Raw genomic sequence first — 19,230 nt, forward strand, 5'->3', positions numbered from 1 at the left:
CACATTTGGGGAACAAAACAAGAAAAAATATATCTTTGTAAGATAAACAAGATGTAGTCACATGAACACGTTATTCTCTCTAAATTACATTTGCATCAATGTGCTGGATTATATACACATATACATAGATGCAGAATTATCTTCTGTTAGTGTTGAGGAGGGGGAAATGAAGTCAACACCAAGCTAGATAATGAATCATTAACAATAAATGCGAAAATATATACAGTAGCATAGCAGGTCAGGGTTACAAAGTTAGCTCAGGTGGAAAGCTAATGAAGAACTACTTATATAGCAATCATAGGACTATGAGTCATCTTCTTGTGTACAGATTCTGGATAAATTTTAGGGTCTTTTAACTATAAATGTATACACTCTTCCCTAACTCCATTGCAAGATACATCTTCCTTATGTTTGAGAATGCACCATCAAGATTCAACTTTAACCGTCTTCCAAAGTTATTAGAGATGTCCAATAGAAAAGCATAATGAAATTTTATATATATATATATATATATATATATATATATATATATATGAAAATATGAAACATTTCATTGGAAAAACATTTGATCTGGAAAATAGATCAAAGTGAGATAATGAAAGAGTCATTATACTACTTGACATCTCCAATAAAAAGTGACCCTAGACATTATATTTCAAAAAATTATCAAGGGAAACTTAGGAAGAGCAATAAGAGTTAAATCTTTTATTCAAAGAAAAATCATATCCCCTTGGAAACTTGATCACAATGATTGTGTTCATATATAATCTACTGTGCGGCTTATGTCCTTGCTTATATTTGGCCTGACTCATCGGCTTTCCAGCCCTTCTTCTCCACACATATTCCTGACCTGCTGAAACAAGAGAACATTGAAAAGTAAGAACTTATAGTGGGATCAGCCCCACAGAACTACAAAGTTGTGTAATATACTTCCAAACAATTATATAACCTTTATAAACTTAGACTGAAATAATTAACTCTGCAAAACTAACACTTCCAAATATCCCTATTAAAAGCACTCAGCTAGTGTTGGGTCTCTTTCTCACGCAAATGTGGATCTTAAAACAAAAATCTAAACAAAATCCATTTCCAAAATAGACTCATTTCTAAACACCAAAGTACTCCACACTCAGGAATCATTTGGGATCATCACTGATGAATTTCACAAGAATAGAACTCCTCAGTTTGATCTGGGGCATCTTAAATCATGCTAGAATCTAGTGAAAAGGACCTGATAAAATGGATCAAAATTTGAGCTACATCCAGCCAGGCAAGAAAATATCAGGGTAGATTTTCCTTGCTCCATAGTAGAACACACTGTTCCATAAGGGGCTTAAAATCAGACCCTTGTGTCCTATTTAGCATTTGAATGAATGCCAGGACCCTGTGGTATAAGTGATTATTCATGCATGCACTGGCTTATAACTTTCCAAATCCACTGCATATCATCAGCTAAAGATAGCCTAGTAATGTAAGACTTCAAACATACAGTTTCTTTCTCTTTTTTTCTCATAAGGAAACCAAACTAAACATTGTAAGCATAGTGACATAAAAACAGGAGGGGAAATCAAGACTGGAACAAAAATGAATAGGCCAGAGGAAAAAGAGGAGAGAAGTTTGACTACAAGAACTTTTGAGAAAAGAGGCAGTTTCATGCCCGGCTTTCCCAATACCTTCCTATAGGAACTTGGCCAAATTCCATAATCTCAATTGCCTATAGTTCCCACAAACCTGTAAAATAGGAATAAGCATTTTATACATATTTCTTTCTTGAAGCCATATTGGAAGTATTCGCCAGGTGGACATTGGAAATGTGAGGAATATGTCAAAAACATTTGATCAGTCTTCACTTCTATTTACCAAATTCTTCATAAAACAGTCTCCTTCAATATCAAAGAAAAAACAGTGACCCAAAAGAAAGACATTATTGTAAGTGATCGCAGCAAAACAACTATTTGGAAACAGATACATGGAGAAAGTAAATGAATTTAACATTTGCTACAGAATTTGGAAAGTGATATAGAATTTGGAAAACATTTTTCATTTAAAAAATATCTCATGTTTTTCTTTTTTTTAAAGACTGTGGTAGCTTTGCTTTTTTTCCCCCTAAAAGTATAGTTTGTGTGCAAAATAGTTTATTAGTCACAGGTATTTCCTTTATTCAATCTAATGAAATGGCTTAATAGGTCATGGAATAGACTTTTCTAACTGGGAAATCTGTCTTTCTTGTACACAGAAGAACTTAATAAATGCTTAATCCTCATTTGTTAACAAGTGAATTTATTGATTTTCCTTACTTTTAAGTTATAAATTCAGTTTCGTGTGTGACCTGTCATAACTAAAGTTTATTCAGACATTGGACTTAGTACCCCAAATCACTTTAGGACTAGAAGCAACTCCTTCCTTTTCCAAGGAGACTTTGCCTGCTTGCTGCTGAATTTGGATATAGTCATTCATTGATGATTTCAGAACTCTAACAAAATTAGAACAAAGTTTGAAATCTAGGGGGTTAAGAGATCCTGTCTTTGACTGCTTACCCCAACTGTTTCAATTAGTAACAATCATGTCTTGGTTAAAGCTCATTGGCTTGTGTACTGCCAGTGCACAAAGTTTTTCCCTGTTTTATCATGAATGAATTATAATAATCATGATAATAATTCAGATGTAACATAAGCCAAAGTAGTAAGTTTCTTGCACATACTATATTCAAAAGAATTTTTGCCACAAAATCTCCATTATATAATTCTCATAGCTTAAAACTTACAAGTAGTTTTCCTCCTCCACTTCAAACACAATTTCAGGTTTGAAAATCTCACATCACTTCCATCTCTAGTCCACCTGCCTAACTGAGCAACAACTAACATTACAGTAAGCTCCATCGATAGAGAAAGCAAAAGACAGCAGAGAAAATTGTCTTCCCAAAGTAAACTACTATAACCATCTCAGACATAAGGTAAAGGATGTGGGGTTCTGGTATTTACACCTCCTTGGGAACAACAGCTGTTGGTTTCCTCTTCTGGAAGCTTCCTGACTTAAATGTTTTTTTCATTTAAAAACAGCTCAGTAATACAGTTAAAGAGGTGGAGTAACTCCATTTGGTAAATGCCTCCAGTCATTGCTGGGGTCAAAACATCAGAACTGCTGATTTTTCCAAAATGTCCTCAAAAGGGCAGCAACCACAGCAGTTTTCCTGCAAAGGAAACAAAATAAGGATCTTATTGATTCAGCAGTACTTTTAAAAACTAATAATTACCTGGTTATACCTCCCCCTATCCAGGAAACACACACACACATATATAAGTGTGAATAGATATGTACATAAATATACATAGATACACACATACACACACAACATACACACATACACACACACACACACATACACACACATATATATATTTGTCATTCAGCCATCCTATTCTTTGTGATCCCATTTGGGGTTTTCTTGACAAAGATAATAAAGTAGTTTGTCATTTCCTTCATCTCATTTTACAGTTGAGGAAACTGAGGTGAACAGAATTATGTGATTTTCCCAGATTCACACAGTTAGTGTCTGAGGCCAGATTTGAATTCAGATTTGAACTTCCTGACTCCAAGTCCAGAGCTCTATCCAGTGTATCATCTAGCTGCTCCACAAGAAACCTCTTGCCAAATACCACTGTTTACAATGTTTTAAAAAAAAATTTGCAAAACAGACGCTTTATTTAATTGAATTGGGGGAAGGGACAAACGTTTGCAGGCTGGCCATTAATTTCATTTTTTGTTATTCATACCCTGGGGATCAAAATGCAGCATGGCCATCATGCATGGGAGGATTTCCACTGGCTTAAGCAGTCATATCAAAGAGTGAGCAAGCCAGATCTCAACCATCTCCTTTGTAAAATGATTATGGCTCTAGAGCAATATCCTCATAAATGGGTCAAGAACTGAAACTGGATAGGCAAAAGAACAAGAACTGAAAAGTTGTAAGGTTGATTTTCATAGTATTTCCTTCTATACATCAAATTGTTTCTAACAAATAGTAAATTTATAAACTCTAACTTACAACATGGATTTTAAGTCATATTCATTTGGCTTTAAAAAAATCTTTTATTTTTTCCACTGAAATAGCTATCACCAAATTTTAAAAATCAATATTATCTTAGGGTTGTACAATCTTGATACTGTTGAATGGTAATATAGAGCTTTCTCTTTTTTCTTTTATCTGAACCAAAGTTGCTTCAAGCACTAGTACTTTGAGTTTGTATTTATTTTACACACATACATAGCCTACCAATAATTTTAAAAAACACAAATAGATTAAATCTTGAGCCATATACTTCTTTGATTCTTCATGGTCAACTAATGGCTTGGAAAAGTTGCTATATATTTCTATTTAGTGCTAACAGTAGCAACAAAGCTCCCAACCACAATATACCAGAAAGGTACAAAATGTCTCCTGCCAGGATTGTGGTGGGGGCTTAGTTGATTTTCTATGGTACAGTGTGATTTTTGGGAACCCGGGAAAAATGGGTGGCTAGTACAAATGACCAGGGTAAAAGAGGAATGTATTAAAACCTCAAAATAATATCTTGTTCCAAAAACAAATTGAAAATAAATCTAACCATAGAACTCAAATACTTCATCTTAAATCAGTCCAAATGCTTAACCCTACCCCATAGCAGGCGTCCCATTGGAGTTGAACTTGATTTCAAGAAAGTTGGCTTTCATATTCCCCCCACCTTTCTCCATTCCCTACATAACCAGCCCTTGGTAACTGGCTCTTCTTAGAATCTAACCTCACTTTCGCCCACTGATCTAGTTCCCACAGTGCTTCAAAGGTAGCACCCTTCTTTATGGTGGGAACGTGGTTTGTGGTGAACCCTCAGGGTTTGTGGCAACTAGGAATGGATGGTTTTTAACCAGCTGAGAAAATGCTTCTGCAATAAAAGGTGAGAGAAGAAAAAGACAAGGGAACATGTCCAGTGTGATATAGTCCTAGACTATGAGGGTGAGAATAAGAGTGTACAAAACCTGAAAAGAGCAAAAATTCAAATAAAGTCTCTTTGGTCTGCTCTGTATAAAATAAAAATAAGCCCCTCTTTCTTTCCTAATTTTCTAATTTTTAATGTCTTCAGACAATCCAATTCAGTCATTCCAAATCCTCTTTTACTTTCTTTTTGGCCCATAAGCCACTGATTACTAAATAAAAGATCAAGACATATACAGCAAAATATTCATAATAGAATTTCTTGTGGTAGCAAACAAAACAAAATAAAATAAAAAACCCAACAAAACTAGAAACAGAGTAAGTACCCATAGATTGGGGATTGACTGAAGAAATGTTTGCTTTAATGCCTGTGGCTATAATTAATGCTTTAAGAATCAAAGAGGACTTCAAGAAATATATAAATTGACTGAGTGAAGAAGGAGAACCAGGGGAACAATATTCATATATCTATAATAGGTGAAAAGAACACTAAATCAAAAGCCAACATTGAATAATTGGGATGAGCAATCTTGGCTTTGGAGAATAAGTGATGAATTGTTGTATTCTCCTTTCAGGGAAGTTGTTAGCGTTTCAGGGATTATGAGCATGGAAATTTGCATAAACTGTGAGAGAGCTTCACCATATTAGTTCCTTTTACTTATCTGTGTCTTGATTAGGAGAGGGTTCATTGAGTGTATTGAGTGCATTTATGTAGAAGGTAAGTTTGTAAATGTCTGATGTAAATGTAAAAGTCATCAATCAAATTTATTATTTCAAAAAATCAAAATAAAAGGAGAGAGGAAAAACACAGTTAAACATCAATTTTACCCTTTCACTCGATAGTTATTTTAAAAACTGTATATTCAATTCATAGTATATAAAAACAACAACAAACAACACAAAAGCTCCTTTTTAGATTCTTTTCTAAGCATTCTCTTTTCCAAGATAAATTAAGCTAGCTCTTTAGTATGTAAGCTTCTAGGGGACAGGACTGTTTTCTATTTTAATTTTCAAATATCAAAAACATTTTCATTTTTGTCTTTTTATTCTTGGTACTGAATAGTACCTTGCATAGAGCAAAAGCCAAATAAATATTTGGTGACTGGTCTGGTTCAATCCAATTCAAATTCAAAGATATTTTTCAACGAGTACAGGAAAGTTCTCACTTTCATAAAAGTGAGACATTCTTCTCAGATATTATCCCTTCTTATATAAAAGGAGAAAACTGGAGGGACCCAGACAAACCTTCCATGTTGGAACACTCTTCAGCAAGGTCCTGGGTGACCAGTTACTGAGCTTCAGAACTTCGGTTCTTCTTTTTCTAGGAAAGTCACAAGATATTTTGAAAAAGATTAGAGCTCTGGTTTAACTTCTCACTTGGGTTATGAACAAATTTTCAAGTTATTTGCTATGAAGTAGAAGTGGGGCATCTCTCCCTTCTTGAAATCTACAGGGCTTTATGCCATCCCCTCCTCCATAAAGCCTTTCCTTATTTCCTTAATCAAAATGACCTTGTACTTTGGCACATGGCATTTTGGTCTATAATTCTTTAATGAGTTTAGATGGTATTATTTTGCCTATGTCTTTCCCTCTTAATAAATAAAGAACCATGAGTTTATGAATCATGTTTTCTCCACAATACCTAGCACAGTGCTCTGCACAGAGTAGGTATTTAATGTTTATTGAACATTATACGATGCTTCTATAGCTTCTTTTGTTCTATTTTGTTTTATAGTTAGAGTGTCACAAAAATCTTAGTGCAATTTTAAGCTATCAATGTTTTTTTAAGATTAAAACAAATAAAACTTTTGGAACATGTTATACTTTGCAGATACCAGTGCATCACTTGGGCTATTAGTATATCAAATACTAATGTGTCACTGCATTTTTCATTCTTCATCCCCTTGGTTTTTCCTCTGTAGATTGTTAAACTAATCTTTTTTGAACAATTGAGGATGTTATCTGAACTGGCCCTGTTGTGTTCTGGGACTCAAAAGTAATACTAAGCACCTAAGAAATCCTTTATTTATTTGTATTTTGACAGAATTACCGACCAGCTCAAATACCTTTGGCAAGCATATGTCTCCCTGTTGTGTGCATTAAAGAGGTAACAGTTCAAATACTCACTATCTGCGTAATCCTGGACAAATCACTTTATCCCTATCTACCTCAGTTTCCTCTTCTGTAAAACCAGGAATAACAATAGTAACCACACCACAGAATTGTTGTAAGGATGAGATTGGATCTCTAAAGCACTTTGTAAACCTTAAAGGATTATGTAAATGCTTACTATTTTTGCTATTGTTGCTTTTTGATACTCAGTTATTGAAAAAAATGTAAAAAGACATTTTTATATTTATCAAAGAACTTGATAAGATCTTAATATATTCTTGGAAGACTTTTTTTTTAAGATATCTTTTAAGATTGCATTTTACTCTGCTAGATAGAAGTATACTACTAGCTAAATGGCATGCCAGAAAACTAGGCCAGAATTCAAATCTAAACTCAGACACTTACCAGCTATATGACCATAGATAAGTAACTTAATCGCTATTTGTTTTAGTTTCCTCAACTGTAAAATGGGGATAATAATAGCACCTGTCTTCCAATGTTGCTGTAAGGATAAAATGAGATAATATTTATGAGGCACTAAGTATAGTGTCTGGTGCATAGTAGGCTCTGAATAAATGCTAATTTCCCTCCTTCCTACTAAATCAAATTATATATTGAAAAATTTTAAAGTAATAAACGCAGGGTGAGGTTGAATACTCTAAACTTTTCAGTTAATTATGTGACTCTGAAATGTAGTATGCTATAAAAAATTATATGCAAAAAGTTTACCTATTTGTCATCTTTATTAAAAATAACCTAAACATATGCATAAATTATTATCAAAGATTTTCCAGAGAAGTAGCTTATTGGTAATAATTCCACATGTGATCATTTGCATTCTTTTGATATTTAACTTCTAAGGTCCTTCCAGCTTTTAATATTCTTATAGATATCTTAAAAACCAATCACTCACATGCAATTGAGAGGAAAAATAAAATGTTACAATAATTTTTAAAACTATCATTCAGTAGCTTTAAAATTATACCTCCTTCAAGACAAAATTTTATACATATTTGGTCATCTAGTCTTCCTAACTTTGTTAAGTTCCTCGTTTACTTCCTCACATCATACACTGGATCAATTGAAATGATTGATAACAAATGTGGAAGTTGCACTATTATCCATCCAAATTGTCCTTCCTGCTAATCACCAAACTTGAGACACCATTTCTCCCAAATATGCCGTTGTTTTCTATGTTTTAATGTACCCCCTTTTGCCCCCCTTAGAACTCTCCCTCCTTCCCCTTATCCACTCAATGACTACTGCCTTCTCCTCTTAATTTAAATGCCTTCTACCTACTCCACATATATCTTGTATGTAACTAATTATTTAAATGTTCTCTCCCTCATTAGAACATTTTTTACTTTCTTGGTATCCTCAGAACTTAGCACAGTGCTTTAAACATTATTGGTATTTTAGAAAATCCTTATTCACTGAATGGATGATTAAAGGCTTCCCCCATCAAGTTCTTTTCCAGTGATGTCTCTTACCAAAATCCCATTCTCCCAATCACTATGGCTCTTTCCTTTTTAATTTGTACCTCCTAATCAGTGTTAAGTGACCTGAGGACAAAAATGAAGTTCTGTTTCATTTTTGTATGTTAATTCCCAAAATTAACAGAGGCAGAGTTGGGCTTTGAAAATGTCTACTGTATAAATTAGAAAAACCCTTTTTCTGGTCTTGGGTCCACCATTTATTAGCTGTATGATTTAGGTCACAATTCACATTGGGTCTCAGTTTCCTCCTGAATAAAATGATAGAGATGAACAAGATGAAGTCTAAGATTCAGAATAGTTCTAAAGTTCCACAAATCTGAAACTGTCATGTGCTCAAGAATCCTAAGTTAAAAAAAAAAAACACAAAAAAGTTTTAAACTATTTGCATTCAACTTAGAATCTGAAGGCTAATATGACACAAAGCAATGGAAAGAACTTCAAAACAGCTGCATGTGTTTCTAACATCTGGTCAGCACAGTAAAGAAAAAGTTTTTTTTTTTTTAATTGCAAAAAAAAAAAAGTTGGCAACCTGTGAGCTGAGTCTGCGATGAAGATTATGATCTGACAACCAAGGATGCTTCAAGGCTTCACTTGCACTTATTCTCCAGCTAAAAGAGAAAATAATAGTTTTGTTAAGTAAATAAGGCAGGTCAGCCTTGGAATTCTATAAGGCTCCTGAAGGAGAGATGACATTGTCTATCTGAGCACTCCCTGGAAAATAGTAATGAATAACAGAAATATCATGAATTTATATTGTCCCTTTACTCTTAATATAGCAAATAATTCCTCCTATTACTTGACTTATATTTATCCTCTTCCTGCAAAATAGGCAACCATAGGCAAAACCAGTGCTGTTCAATGTTGATATGAGGGGATAAATGAATCCTAAAGAAAGAGATGGAACAAAGAATCTCCATTCTGGAAAACTTTTTAGGAAGGAATTAAAAATACCTACCCTGGATAGTTTAAATGTAGAGCTCTCTGATTTTCCTTTAATTTTCTTATCTGTATAACTATGCTAAACATCCAATTCCCATTTCACCTTGCTCCATCCCATCCCCACTAAAATATAACCTCTTTGAGAGGCTGTTATCATGACTTCCTTTTATTCCCAGTGCTCACCCAGGGAAAATCAAGCCCCCTAGCATCCCTATGCCTCTAAAAGTTGACTCCTTTTAATCCAGCTTCATTCTTTTTTGTTCTCTTCAATTATGAACTAATGATTATTTAATATAATAACATATAGAAGGCTTATCATTTAAGTACTTGCTTAAAGTATTTCTTGGCAAACATAGAACTGGAGCAAAAGATGCCAATAATGTTCTATCTATAAAGCCATACCAAAATTGTAAATTGTGCTAAAATAATTTGGTAATTATTAGGCTGAGAGTTCCCAAGAATTCCACGGTATATTGGCTACCAATGCAGGTCAAAGTTATGGAATTTGTCAGGATTACCTCTTATCCTTAATCAGAAGCTTAGAGATGAATTCTTTGCCCTCTTCAGATGTGTCTTCAAATTCTTCTTCTTCTAAGTCCCACCTACAAGCTAAAATGTTGCTTAGTGTCTCAGCATCATTATCACCCAGAAAAGGGGACAATCCACTGAGCCTGAAAGACAAAAACAGAGAAATTTTAGAAGGCCTACAGATGTGCTATTTCCCTTGACAATCGTGTATAATGGATGGAACGATGGACTTCAAGTCAAGATGATCTTTGTTTAAGTTCTGCCTCAGACACACTAGATACGACTCTAAATAAATCACTTTTTTGTCCAGGTCTCAGTTTCTCAATCTGCAAAATCAACCTGTTTCCAGTGCTAAATCTATGATCCTCTGAATTCAATTCATTTCACTGGTAATTAAACATTTGTTTCAAATCCTGAGGAGAAGGATAAAAATAAAACCATTCTACCCCAGACAGATAGGTAATGCACCCAGGAAAGAGCCCTGGGTCTGGATTCAGGAAGAGATGAAGTGTTTTGTTTGTGGAACAGCCATGACGCCAGAGTCATTGGACTGAGGGGTACATGTTGTAAGAAGACTGGAAGAATGGTGGAAAGTTAGGTTAGAAGGATTTTAGACAACATTTAGTCTGATATTTCCTTTGTGTCTTTTGTCTCTTAATTGTAAGTATATTGTATTGCCAAAGGAACTGTGATCTCTTTGAGGTCAAGGCTATTATGTTTTTCTCTTTAATACCCAGCACCCAGTGCAATGTTTTATACAAAGCAAACATTTAACTCTATACTTGGAGATGAAACTTGGGTCTATGTCATGTTGCTGACACATAATCTCTTATCATCATCATCATCATCATTATCCCAAGATCCTCAAGGGCAGAGACTTTTTTTGCTCTTTTTGTCCCCGGCACCACGCACAGTACCTGGCATATAATAAGAGCTTGTTAACTTTGGATGAATGGATTTGGATTGGCATGACCTTGAACAAGTTAGCTGACTTCTTTGAATTAAGCATTTTAAAAATGGGGATAATCATGCTCTCACTCCTAACTTCAGAGGAACTGTAGGAGGAAAGAGCTTCCTGTACCTTAAAATGATAAATAAACGATTGGTGAATTGAATATACTGGTGACATATCAACTGAATGTAACTTTTTAAAAATAACAGTTTGTATTTCCCAAGATGTAAATCCTAAATAGAAAATATCTGATGATTACTGTGGCACAAAGTAAGGGAAAACACCTTCCATGAAAATACCCTTTGGTGTCTTCAGAATTTCAGTTCCCCTGAAACATCTAACCTTGTGACTGGAACATGCAAGCAGACTGACCCACCACTAACTTGTTTTGCAAATGAAAGGTTGGGGCATATTTCAGTTCATCAACAGTGCTCCTGCCTGTCACATGCAATTTTAACATCCTGTTGTAAAGGTCATCTTTATTTCCATTTTTTCTTTGTTCCAGTAGACTTTTCTTCCAAATGAAATTTACTGCTCTTTAATTTTTTAAGGGCCCACCAGGCAGTCACTGATAAGAGGATTTGAATCTGCCAATACTATCTAGAGCTGCATGACCATACAGCTCAGAATCATAAGAAAAGGCCCCCCAAAAGTTAGAAAGAATAAACAGAAATGACTATAAAACAAATAAACAAAGAAAGTAGCCTACCAGCAAGGAGTATAGATTCCAGGTTATACCCCCTGGTTAGAATCTTCCTATCATGCTCTTATATAAATTTGGCTTATAAATAATAATTATTTCATTAAGAAGTGGCCAGGAAAGTGTCAAGAGGCCCAAAAAATATCCAGACCTTGCCAACTAAGTTCAGAGCAGGTATGCAGTAGAAAGGGTGAGACAATATTGATAAAAACTAACTTTGTTCATGCTTCCCTGGGGAAAATTACTTTAAATAGTCAGTCAGCTAGTATTTATTAAGTACCAACTATGTGCCAGGTGCTGTACTAAGCACCATGGATATAAAGAAAGGCAAAAATTCTGGTCTTGCTCTGAAGGATCTCACAGTCTAATGAGGGAGATATCATGCAAGCAATTATGTACAAAGAAGATATAAACAGCACAATTTGGGGATGATCTCAGAGAGAAAAGCACTAAAATTAAGGAGTGGGAAGACTTTAGTTGAAACTTGAAAGAAACCAGGGAAGCATGGAGACAGAGATGAGATCAGAGAATGAGGACAAAGAAGGTCCCCAGTATGGGAATGAGGATGTATACATTTTCTTTACTGAAATAAAAGGGACAAGGAGACATGTTTTCTCCCTCCTCAAACTACCTAGTATTTTTATTTATCTGTAGAGTGGTTTTATCCACCCTCCACTCTTATCTCCTCATTCTCCCTCCCCCAAAGAGAAGCACCTTGAGAGCAGAGACTATTTTTCCCTGGACCAATACTTTGCCTTGAACATTTTTGGACTGGATCTGTGATTTCATGGTGAAGAGATCTTCTAGTGAGGGTCTTCCTGTACCAGTGGAGATCATCTCCTCAGTTGCCCATGGCAATAAAAGCTTAAATAACTTGTCCAGCGTCTCATAGCCAGTTTAGGGCAGAGGCAATGCTTATATCCAGATCTTCCTGAATCTGAGGCTTGCTTTTTAATTGCCTATGCCCCATGCTGCTTCTTGCATTACTATATTTTTTTAACTGAACTGAGTAGAGTTTGCAGTCCAGGAGAGAGTGATTGCAGAAAAAGAGAAGTATCAAATTATCTGTGGAAAGTGTATATAAGAAGGAAATATTTAATTCTCTTATTCACCTAGATCCTCTCTGCTTTTGAGAAGTATCAAGTATGCACTAGATACTCAAATTATAAGAATGATGTTTCTTATTACTGATGCTCACATTAAAATGCTCTGACTTCTGAGTCGGCCCTCCCTCTCATGTCACCAAGAAATGAGCTACACTAGCATATTCTTAGTTACCTAAATTAATGAGCTAAGGATAAGGAAACATGTAGGTGTCTGAAACAGAAGAATGCTAAGGAAATTCTGATGATTATTACCCATGATGACAAAGAATAAAGATTATAAGGAAAGAAAGAACCATTTATGTGGCACCTTCCATGTGCCCACTATCATGCTGAGCACTGAAAAATATCATCTCATTTGATTCTCACAACATCCCTCAAAGCAGGTGCTGTTATTATACACATTTTACAGTTGAGAAAATGGAAACAAATATAAGTAAAGTGGTCCAGGGTCACACAACTAGTAAATGTATGAGGCTGGATTTGAACCCAATTTTAACACTCTGTCACTGCACCACTATTAGAAAAGGGACCTCAGTAATCTTTCATTTGGCCACAGACTCACTTTTACCTCCAGAATAAGAGGATTGAAATGTAACTTATTCAAACCATTTTATAGTTTATTTTGGAGAGGTTTTGATGATGGTGGTGAAATGGAAGCAGAGCACGGATTGGGGTGTGAACCTGTAATTTCCATCACATGGTACCTCCAGGCAGTTAGTTACCTTGTCCCTTTGGTAAAGACAAATACCTTGATTATAGTTTCATATACATTATATGAGACATAATATATTACATATGTCTATGTATGCATATGCATGAATATATATGTACATGCAAATGCAGACATGTACATATGTGTATGTATTTTTTGTTTGTTTTTTGCTGGAGGGTCACACACAGATTTGAGAAAATAAGAATCTGGTCAAAATAGATCATACACAGAAAAGGACTTTCTCAGAAGACAGCCTGTGAGCCATTTTCCGTACTCACTTTAGGCCTGGGACAAATTTTTCTCAAATCAGCTAAGGTCAGAAAACCACAGTCAGGTCAGAAGACTTGTTTTAAGGCAACCCTGAAGCAGAGCCTCAAATAGTATAGAGCAAATGTAAGGAATCAGCATCCCAGACAGAAACAGACAGAAACTCTGAGCTGATAGACTGCATAACAAACAATGGCTTCAGACCAGTCACCAGCTGAAGGTCACATAGAAAACAGCAAAAGGGCTTAGTCAACCTTGACTGAAGCCACAAATCAAAGAATAACCCTCACATGTTCTGTGTGTGGAAAGTACTTTCCAAATACACCCACACAGAGATAGGAATCACCCATCAGTGGGGTCATCTCTGAACATTAAGGTCATTAATACTTCTTTAACAGCAGACTACTCAGTAAACTGTCCCTTTCTAATGAATCAATTGCCTGCCTGGGAGTAAGAGAACAAGGGAAGCTAACCTTTTCCAGTGTGTTAGCTGAGAAAGAATGAATTCATTGTAGTTGTATATTGGTTCCTAGAAAGTAGCATTTGTTCCCATGTACCTCGAAATTAATTTGTAATTAAGGATAGAAACCAGAAGCATGATTTCATTCATACAAGGAACTTCTAGATAGAAAATCCCCTCCACTTATCTAGGATAGCTGTCTATGGCACTTCCCCACATAGCTAGTATAGATCAGAGGCAGCTCTTGAACTGGGATCTTTGTGACTTGAAGGACAGTTCTCTGGACCCTATGCTACACTAACTGCAGAACAGCAAAGGCATAGAATGGGGATGAGAACAGTTTTGCAGATTCTGATTTTAGGCCAACTTACAACATGTAGGCAATCACCCCAACACTCCACATATCAGTAGGGAAAGAAACAACATCGTAATTCACAACTTCAGGAGCAAGAAATTCAGGAGTCCCAAAGTTCACTCTCAGTTTTTCTCTGGGTTTATACCTGCAATTGAGAAGAAGAGAGCAATGATATCAGAAATTATTAAAAGGTTGAGAAAAATATTCATTCTGGTTGCTGTGACTGAAATTAGACATCAAAGGAAAATAACTTTTGCCTCTCTTAAGGGTTTCCATAGAAATTGTGGGAGTTTTAGTACTTATTTTTCATACTATATAATGATAATGACTAGACTTGTGATTTCATAAATTGTAAAGAATTCCCTGGTTAAACAAAAAAAATTCCTTCTATCAATGTGGGTCAAGTCCTTTTCCACAAGAATAGCATAGAGACTTCATTAATGAACTGAAGGATTCATTCTAGTATTGTGTCAGACAGATCTTCAACCTAGGTAGGAAGGAAGGATGGAAGGAAGGAAGGAAGCAAAGAAGGAAGGAAGGAAGGAAGGAAGGAAGGAAGGAAGGAAGGAAGGAAGGAAGGAAGGAAGGAAGGAAGGAAGGAAGGAAGGAAGGAAGGAAGAGACAGAGAAAGAGGTTCTTTCTTTTATTTTTGCATCCCTAATACCTAGGTATTTTTAAAAGTAGGTGTTTAATGTTTGTTAATTGACAAAGTGTTCCAAACATCTTAGTGCATATGGCTAAAAACTATAATACTTTTGAGATACTCTATATGTGACCTAAGATATCATAATAGTACTTCCCTCCCAGGGTTGTTGTGAGGTCTAAATGAGATCATATTTGTAAAGTTATTAACATGGTATCTGGCATATGCTAGGTACTAAATACTTATTCCTTTCCTATAAAAGATATGTATATGTAATGTATAAACACACATACATAAATTATATATACATGTATACACACACACACACACACACATTTAGATATCACACACATACAGGTAGATAGACCTGGAATCAGAAAATTGTTGGTTGTTGTCACGTTTGGTGACCCCATTTGGGTTTTTCTTCGCAAAGATTAACTGGAGTAATTTGTCATTTCCTTCTCCAGTTCATTTTACAGATAAGGAAACTGAGGCAAACAGAGTAAAATGACTTCACTTGGGGGTCACACAGCTAATAAGTGTGGGAGACCAGAACCCAAGAAGAAGAGTATTCTTGACTCCAGGTCCAGTGCTCTATTCACTGTACCACCTAGTTGTCCTGCAGTCAAGAAGATGAGTTCAAATTCTACTTGAGATAGTTTAATATCTGTAATTCTGGAAAATCACTGAAGCCAGTTTCTCTCTGTTTCTTCATCTATGAAATAGGGAAAATAATAACACCCAACTTCAAAGGTTTTTGTGAGGACAAAATGAGATATTTGTGAAGTGCTTTGCAAACTTTAAAGTACTATAAAATGCTAATTATTATTATTCTATGTAAAGTTACACACACACATACACACATACATACACACAAAATCTCTGGAAGCACTAATACAAAGACTATCAAGTAAGACCTCATTAAGACTCAAGTAAGGCTCATTAATTTATTGACAAAGATAGATGGTCATTAGCAACATCCTATTTCAAAGAAACAATTAATATGCTAAAATCCATAAAACTTCCTGTTTCCTTAAGTTTGTTTCACACCCCTTGAAATCTTATTTATGCTATTAATTGGCTTCAGTAGACCCTCTCTCTTCAGAGAGAATAAAGGTGAATTTTATACCCAAGGCAAAATATCAAACATTTAAATTAGTAAAGCCTAAAATAATACAGATTCATTATCACAAGATGTTTTGTGTTTTACATTTGAAAATACTTTCAAATGATGGGTTTTTCAAATGATTTTTACATATTCAGAGAAGCATAGAACTAAGAATGATTTAAGTGTTTTAAATGATATATTAAAAAATGTTTCAAACCTGAGTAAAGTACTTATGCTATAACATAACAGCTAAGCACACACAGACGTACCTTCTTGCTAATCCAAAATCAATAATTTTTATTTGTTTGGTGTCTCTACTCACACACAGGATGTTTTCAGGCTGCCAGGAGAAAGACATTAGAAAGGATAGCAGTTATCATTCAACTGAATTTTACTTGAACCGTGACTAAATATAGGACAGTGCACAGGATAAGCCTATCAAGGCTTTTGGTCTGGCGCACATTTGTTTTTGTGGGTATTTTCTTCTTTAATTATGTGGCAGTTGAGGTTCTAGGTAGTCTGCCAAAATCGCCTTCTCCTCTTCATGGTTTTGCCATTTAACATAACACATAAGTTCAGACATAGGCCTTCTCTAGAGAAGTAAGGGAAGGGGAATATTACTAAGATGTTTTCTTAAATATGACATTTAACTTCCAAAATTATTAAATATGATTTCTACCCTAGTTGGGGGAGAATTCTCCTACTACAGACATATGTTTTCAACCTAGTTCTAACAGCTGGATTTCCTTATTAGTCACATTGAAAAGGAAAGAAAATTTTTATATTCTTTAGATATTACAGACTTACCTCCAGTACCCTAAAAGCATATTTATATTATTTTTTATTCATTTCCACATTTTTGCAATTATGGTCCTAATGCTCACATCCTATAAGTAATAAGTCTTTCTTTTGAAATGTGGAACTAACTCTTATTTCCAGAGTTTCTTCAGTGAAGCAACAAAAAAAGAAGTATTAGAAGGAATGGAATGTAAACTTTGTTTACCATCTTTCATTTCAGCATGACACAATTTGTTCATTAGAATGATCCTCTTAGATTGAAGGAACTCAATCACATAGCCAAGAAAGGATTCCCTAATGCTTTTTCACTAAAATAAAAGTGGAACTCTAAACTTAGCTTGAAATTCCACTGGAGAGCACTTGGGATTCCAGTGGGGGCATGGAGTCAAATAGACCAAGCTTCTGATACTTCTTCTGCTATAAACTAAACTATGTGAAATTAATATTCATCCTTGTCTCTTATTTTTGTCATCTGTCAAACAGAATGAAGCTAATCCTACCTTTACTTACAGAGTTGTAATAAAGATTGAATAAGAGGATAATAGATATAAAATTGCTTTGAAAAAAAAAATGAAGGGGCAGCTAGGTAGTGCAGTGGATGGAGCACCAGCCCTGAAGTCAGGAGGACTTGAGTTCAAATCTAATCTCATACACTTAACACTTCCTGGATGTGGGACTCTGGGCAAGTCACTTAACCCCAATTGCCTCAGCAAGAAAAAGAAAAGAAAAACCCTTCCAACTGCAATATATTATGTTAATTAGAAGGCTGTGGAGCATTTCTGTTTCGATAGTCAAGAATTTCTCTTTCTTGAATTGAAGTTGGGTTCACTGAATTTCAGACCTATTACTAGAATATGTCCAAATCACATTGTGTGTAGACATTTAAGCCATTAATTATTTCTACAAATTATCTCTACAGCTTCATGCTCCAATGACTGAAAGACAGCATTCAACAATGGACTTTCATCCTGGACTTGAGAGTCAGGAAGGCCTAGATTCAAATCTTGCTTCAGATATTCATTAGCTGAGTGACCCTGGACAAGTCACTTAATCCTTCATTCTGTGCCTTAGTTTCTTCATCTGAAAAATGAAGAGGTTGGATATGATGGCCTTTAACATTCTTTTTCAACTCTAAATCTAAACTCCTTTGTTCAATCATATTGAAAAGTTTTCAAAATACTAAAGAAGACTTTTGCAAGATAACTTTACTTTTTAATATTTTGGAGAACAAAATCATCTGGAGCACTTTTTCAATGTCTTTTATGATCTGTAATTGTTTTTTCTTTGTCATTTATTCAAGCCAATTAAGCCCAAGAAGTCCTTGACTAAATAGTTGCCTGACTACATAGCCCACAGCAAATCCTCAATAGTTAATTGATTAATTTTATAGCTAAATGTCTATTTCCAAAATGATCCCTTGCAGGGGCCCTCAAACTACGACCGCGGGCCACATGCAGCAGCTGAGGACTTTTATCCCCCTCACCCAGGGCTATGAAGTTTCTTTATTTAAAGGCCCACAAAACAAAAGTTTTTCTTTTTACTATAGTCCGGCCCTCCAACAGTCTGAGGGACAGTGAACTGGCCCCCTATTTAAAAAGTTTGAGGACCCCTGCAAGAGTCCCTTTAGGACTTTCTGTGGAATATTCCCACTGAATTAAAAATTGACAAAACCACATAGAATTATGCTCATTTCCTAAGCAAATGCTCTGAAGTGCTTGTAAAAATCTCTATATGCTCTTGGCCCCCAAAATGAACTATAAATAGAGATGGACAATGCATGCACACAGAGGAAGTTAGGAGCCAAATTAGAGCAAGAAAAATGAATGTAAGAAAACCCATTTAAATGGTTCTGTAAAAATACATACATTTACTTTCTTTTTTTTTTTCTTTCTTCCCTCCTTTCTTCCTTTTTCCTTTTCCTTACCTTCCAATCTTATTAAGTATCTCATATATACGGCACTATGCTGGAGGATACAAAAATATCACTAGTCCCTGCCTTCATAGAGCATGCATACATATTCAATTGTTTTAGTAGTCACTGCTGGGTATGTGTATGAATATAAATGTAGATTTGGCAGCTAAGTA

The 19,230-nt window shown here is 35.2% G+C and overlaps 1 protein-coding gene across 3 annotated transcripts in view; it reads right to left on the minus strand.

Annotated features, from left to right (window-relative positions):
- Positions 1-664: 664 nt before the first annotated feature.
- The window catches only part of MYLK4 (myosin light chain kinase family member 4), a 199,686-nt gene continuing 181,120 nt past the window's right edge, over positions 665-19,230 (minus strand). For all 3 annotated transcript variants that reach the window (XM_031946947.1, XM_023496378.2, XM_031946948.1), the window contains 6 exons: positions 16,617-16,687; positions 14,613-14,741; positions 10,035-10,187; positions 9,107-9,185; positions 6,215-6,290; positions 665-3,190 (listed from right to left, as the gene is read on the minus strand). In XM_031946947.1, the coding sequence (XP_031802807.1) occupies positions 6,258-6,290; positions 9,107-9,185; positions 10,035-10,187; positions 14,613-14,741; positions 16,617-16,687 (465 nt within the window). In that variant the 3' untranslated portion in view covers positions 665-3,190; positions 6,215-6,257. The remainder of the gene's footprint in view (positions 3,191-6,214; positions 6,291-9,106; positions 9,186-10,034; positions 10,188-14,612; positions 14,742-16,616; positions 16,688-19,230) is intronic.

This window comes from Sarcophilus harrisii, chromosome 1 (genome assembly GCF_902635505.1).
Source record: "Sarcophilus harrisii chromosome 1, mSarHar1.11, whole genome shotgun sequence".
In the NCBI taxonomy this organism is placed as follows: domain Eukaryota; kingdom Metazoa; phylum Chordata; class Mammalia; order Dasyuromorphia; family Dasyuridae; genus Sarcophilus; species Sarcophilus harrisii.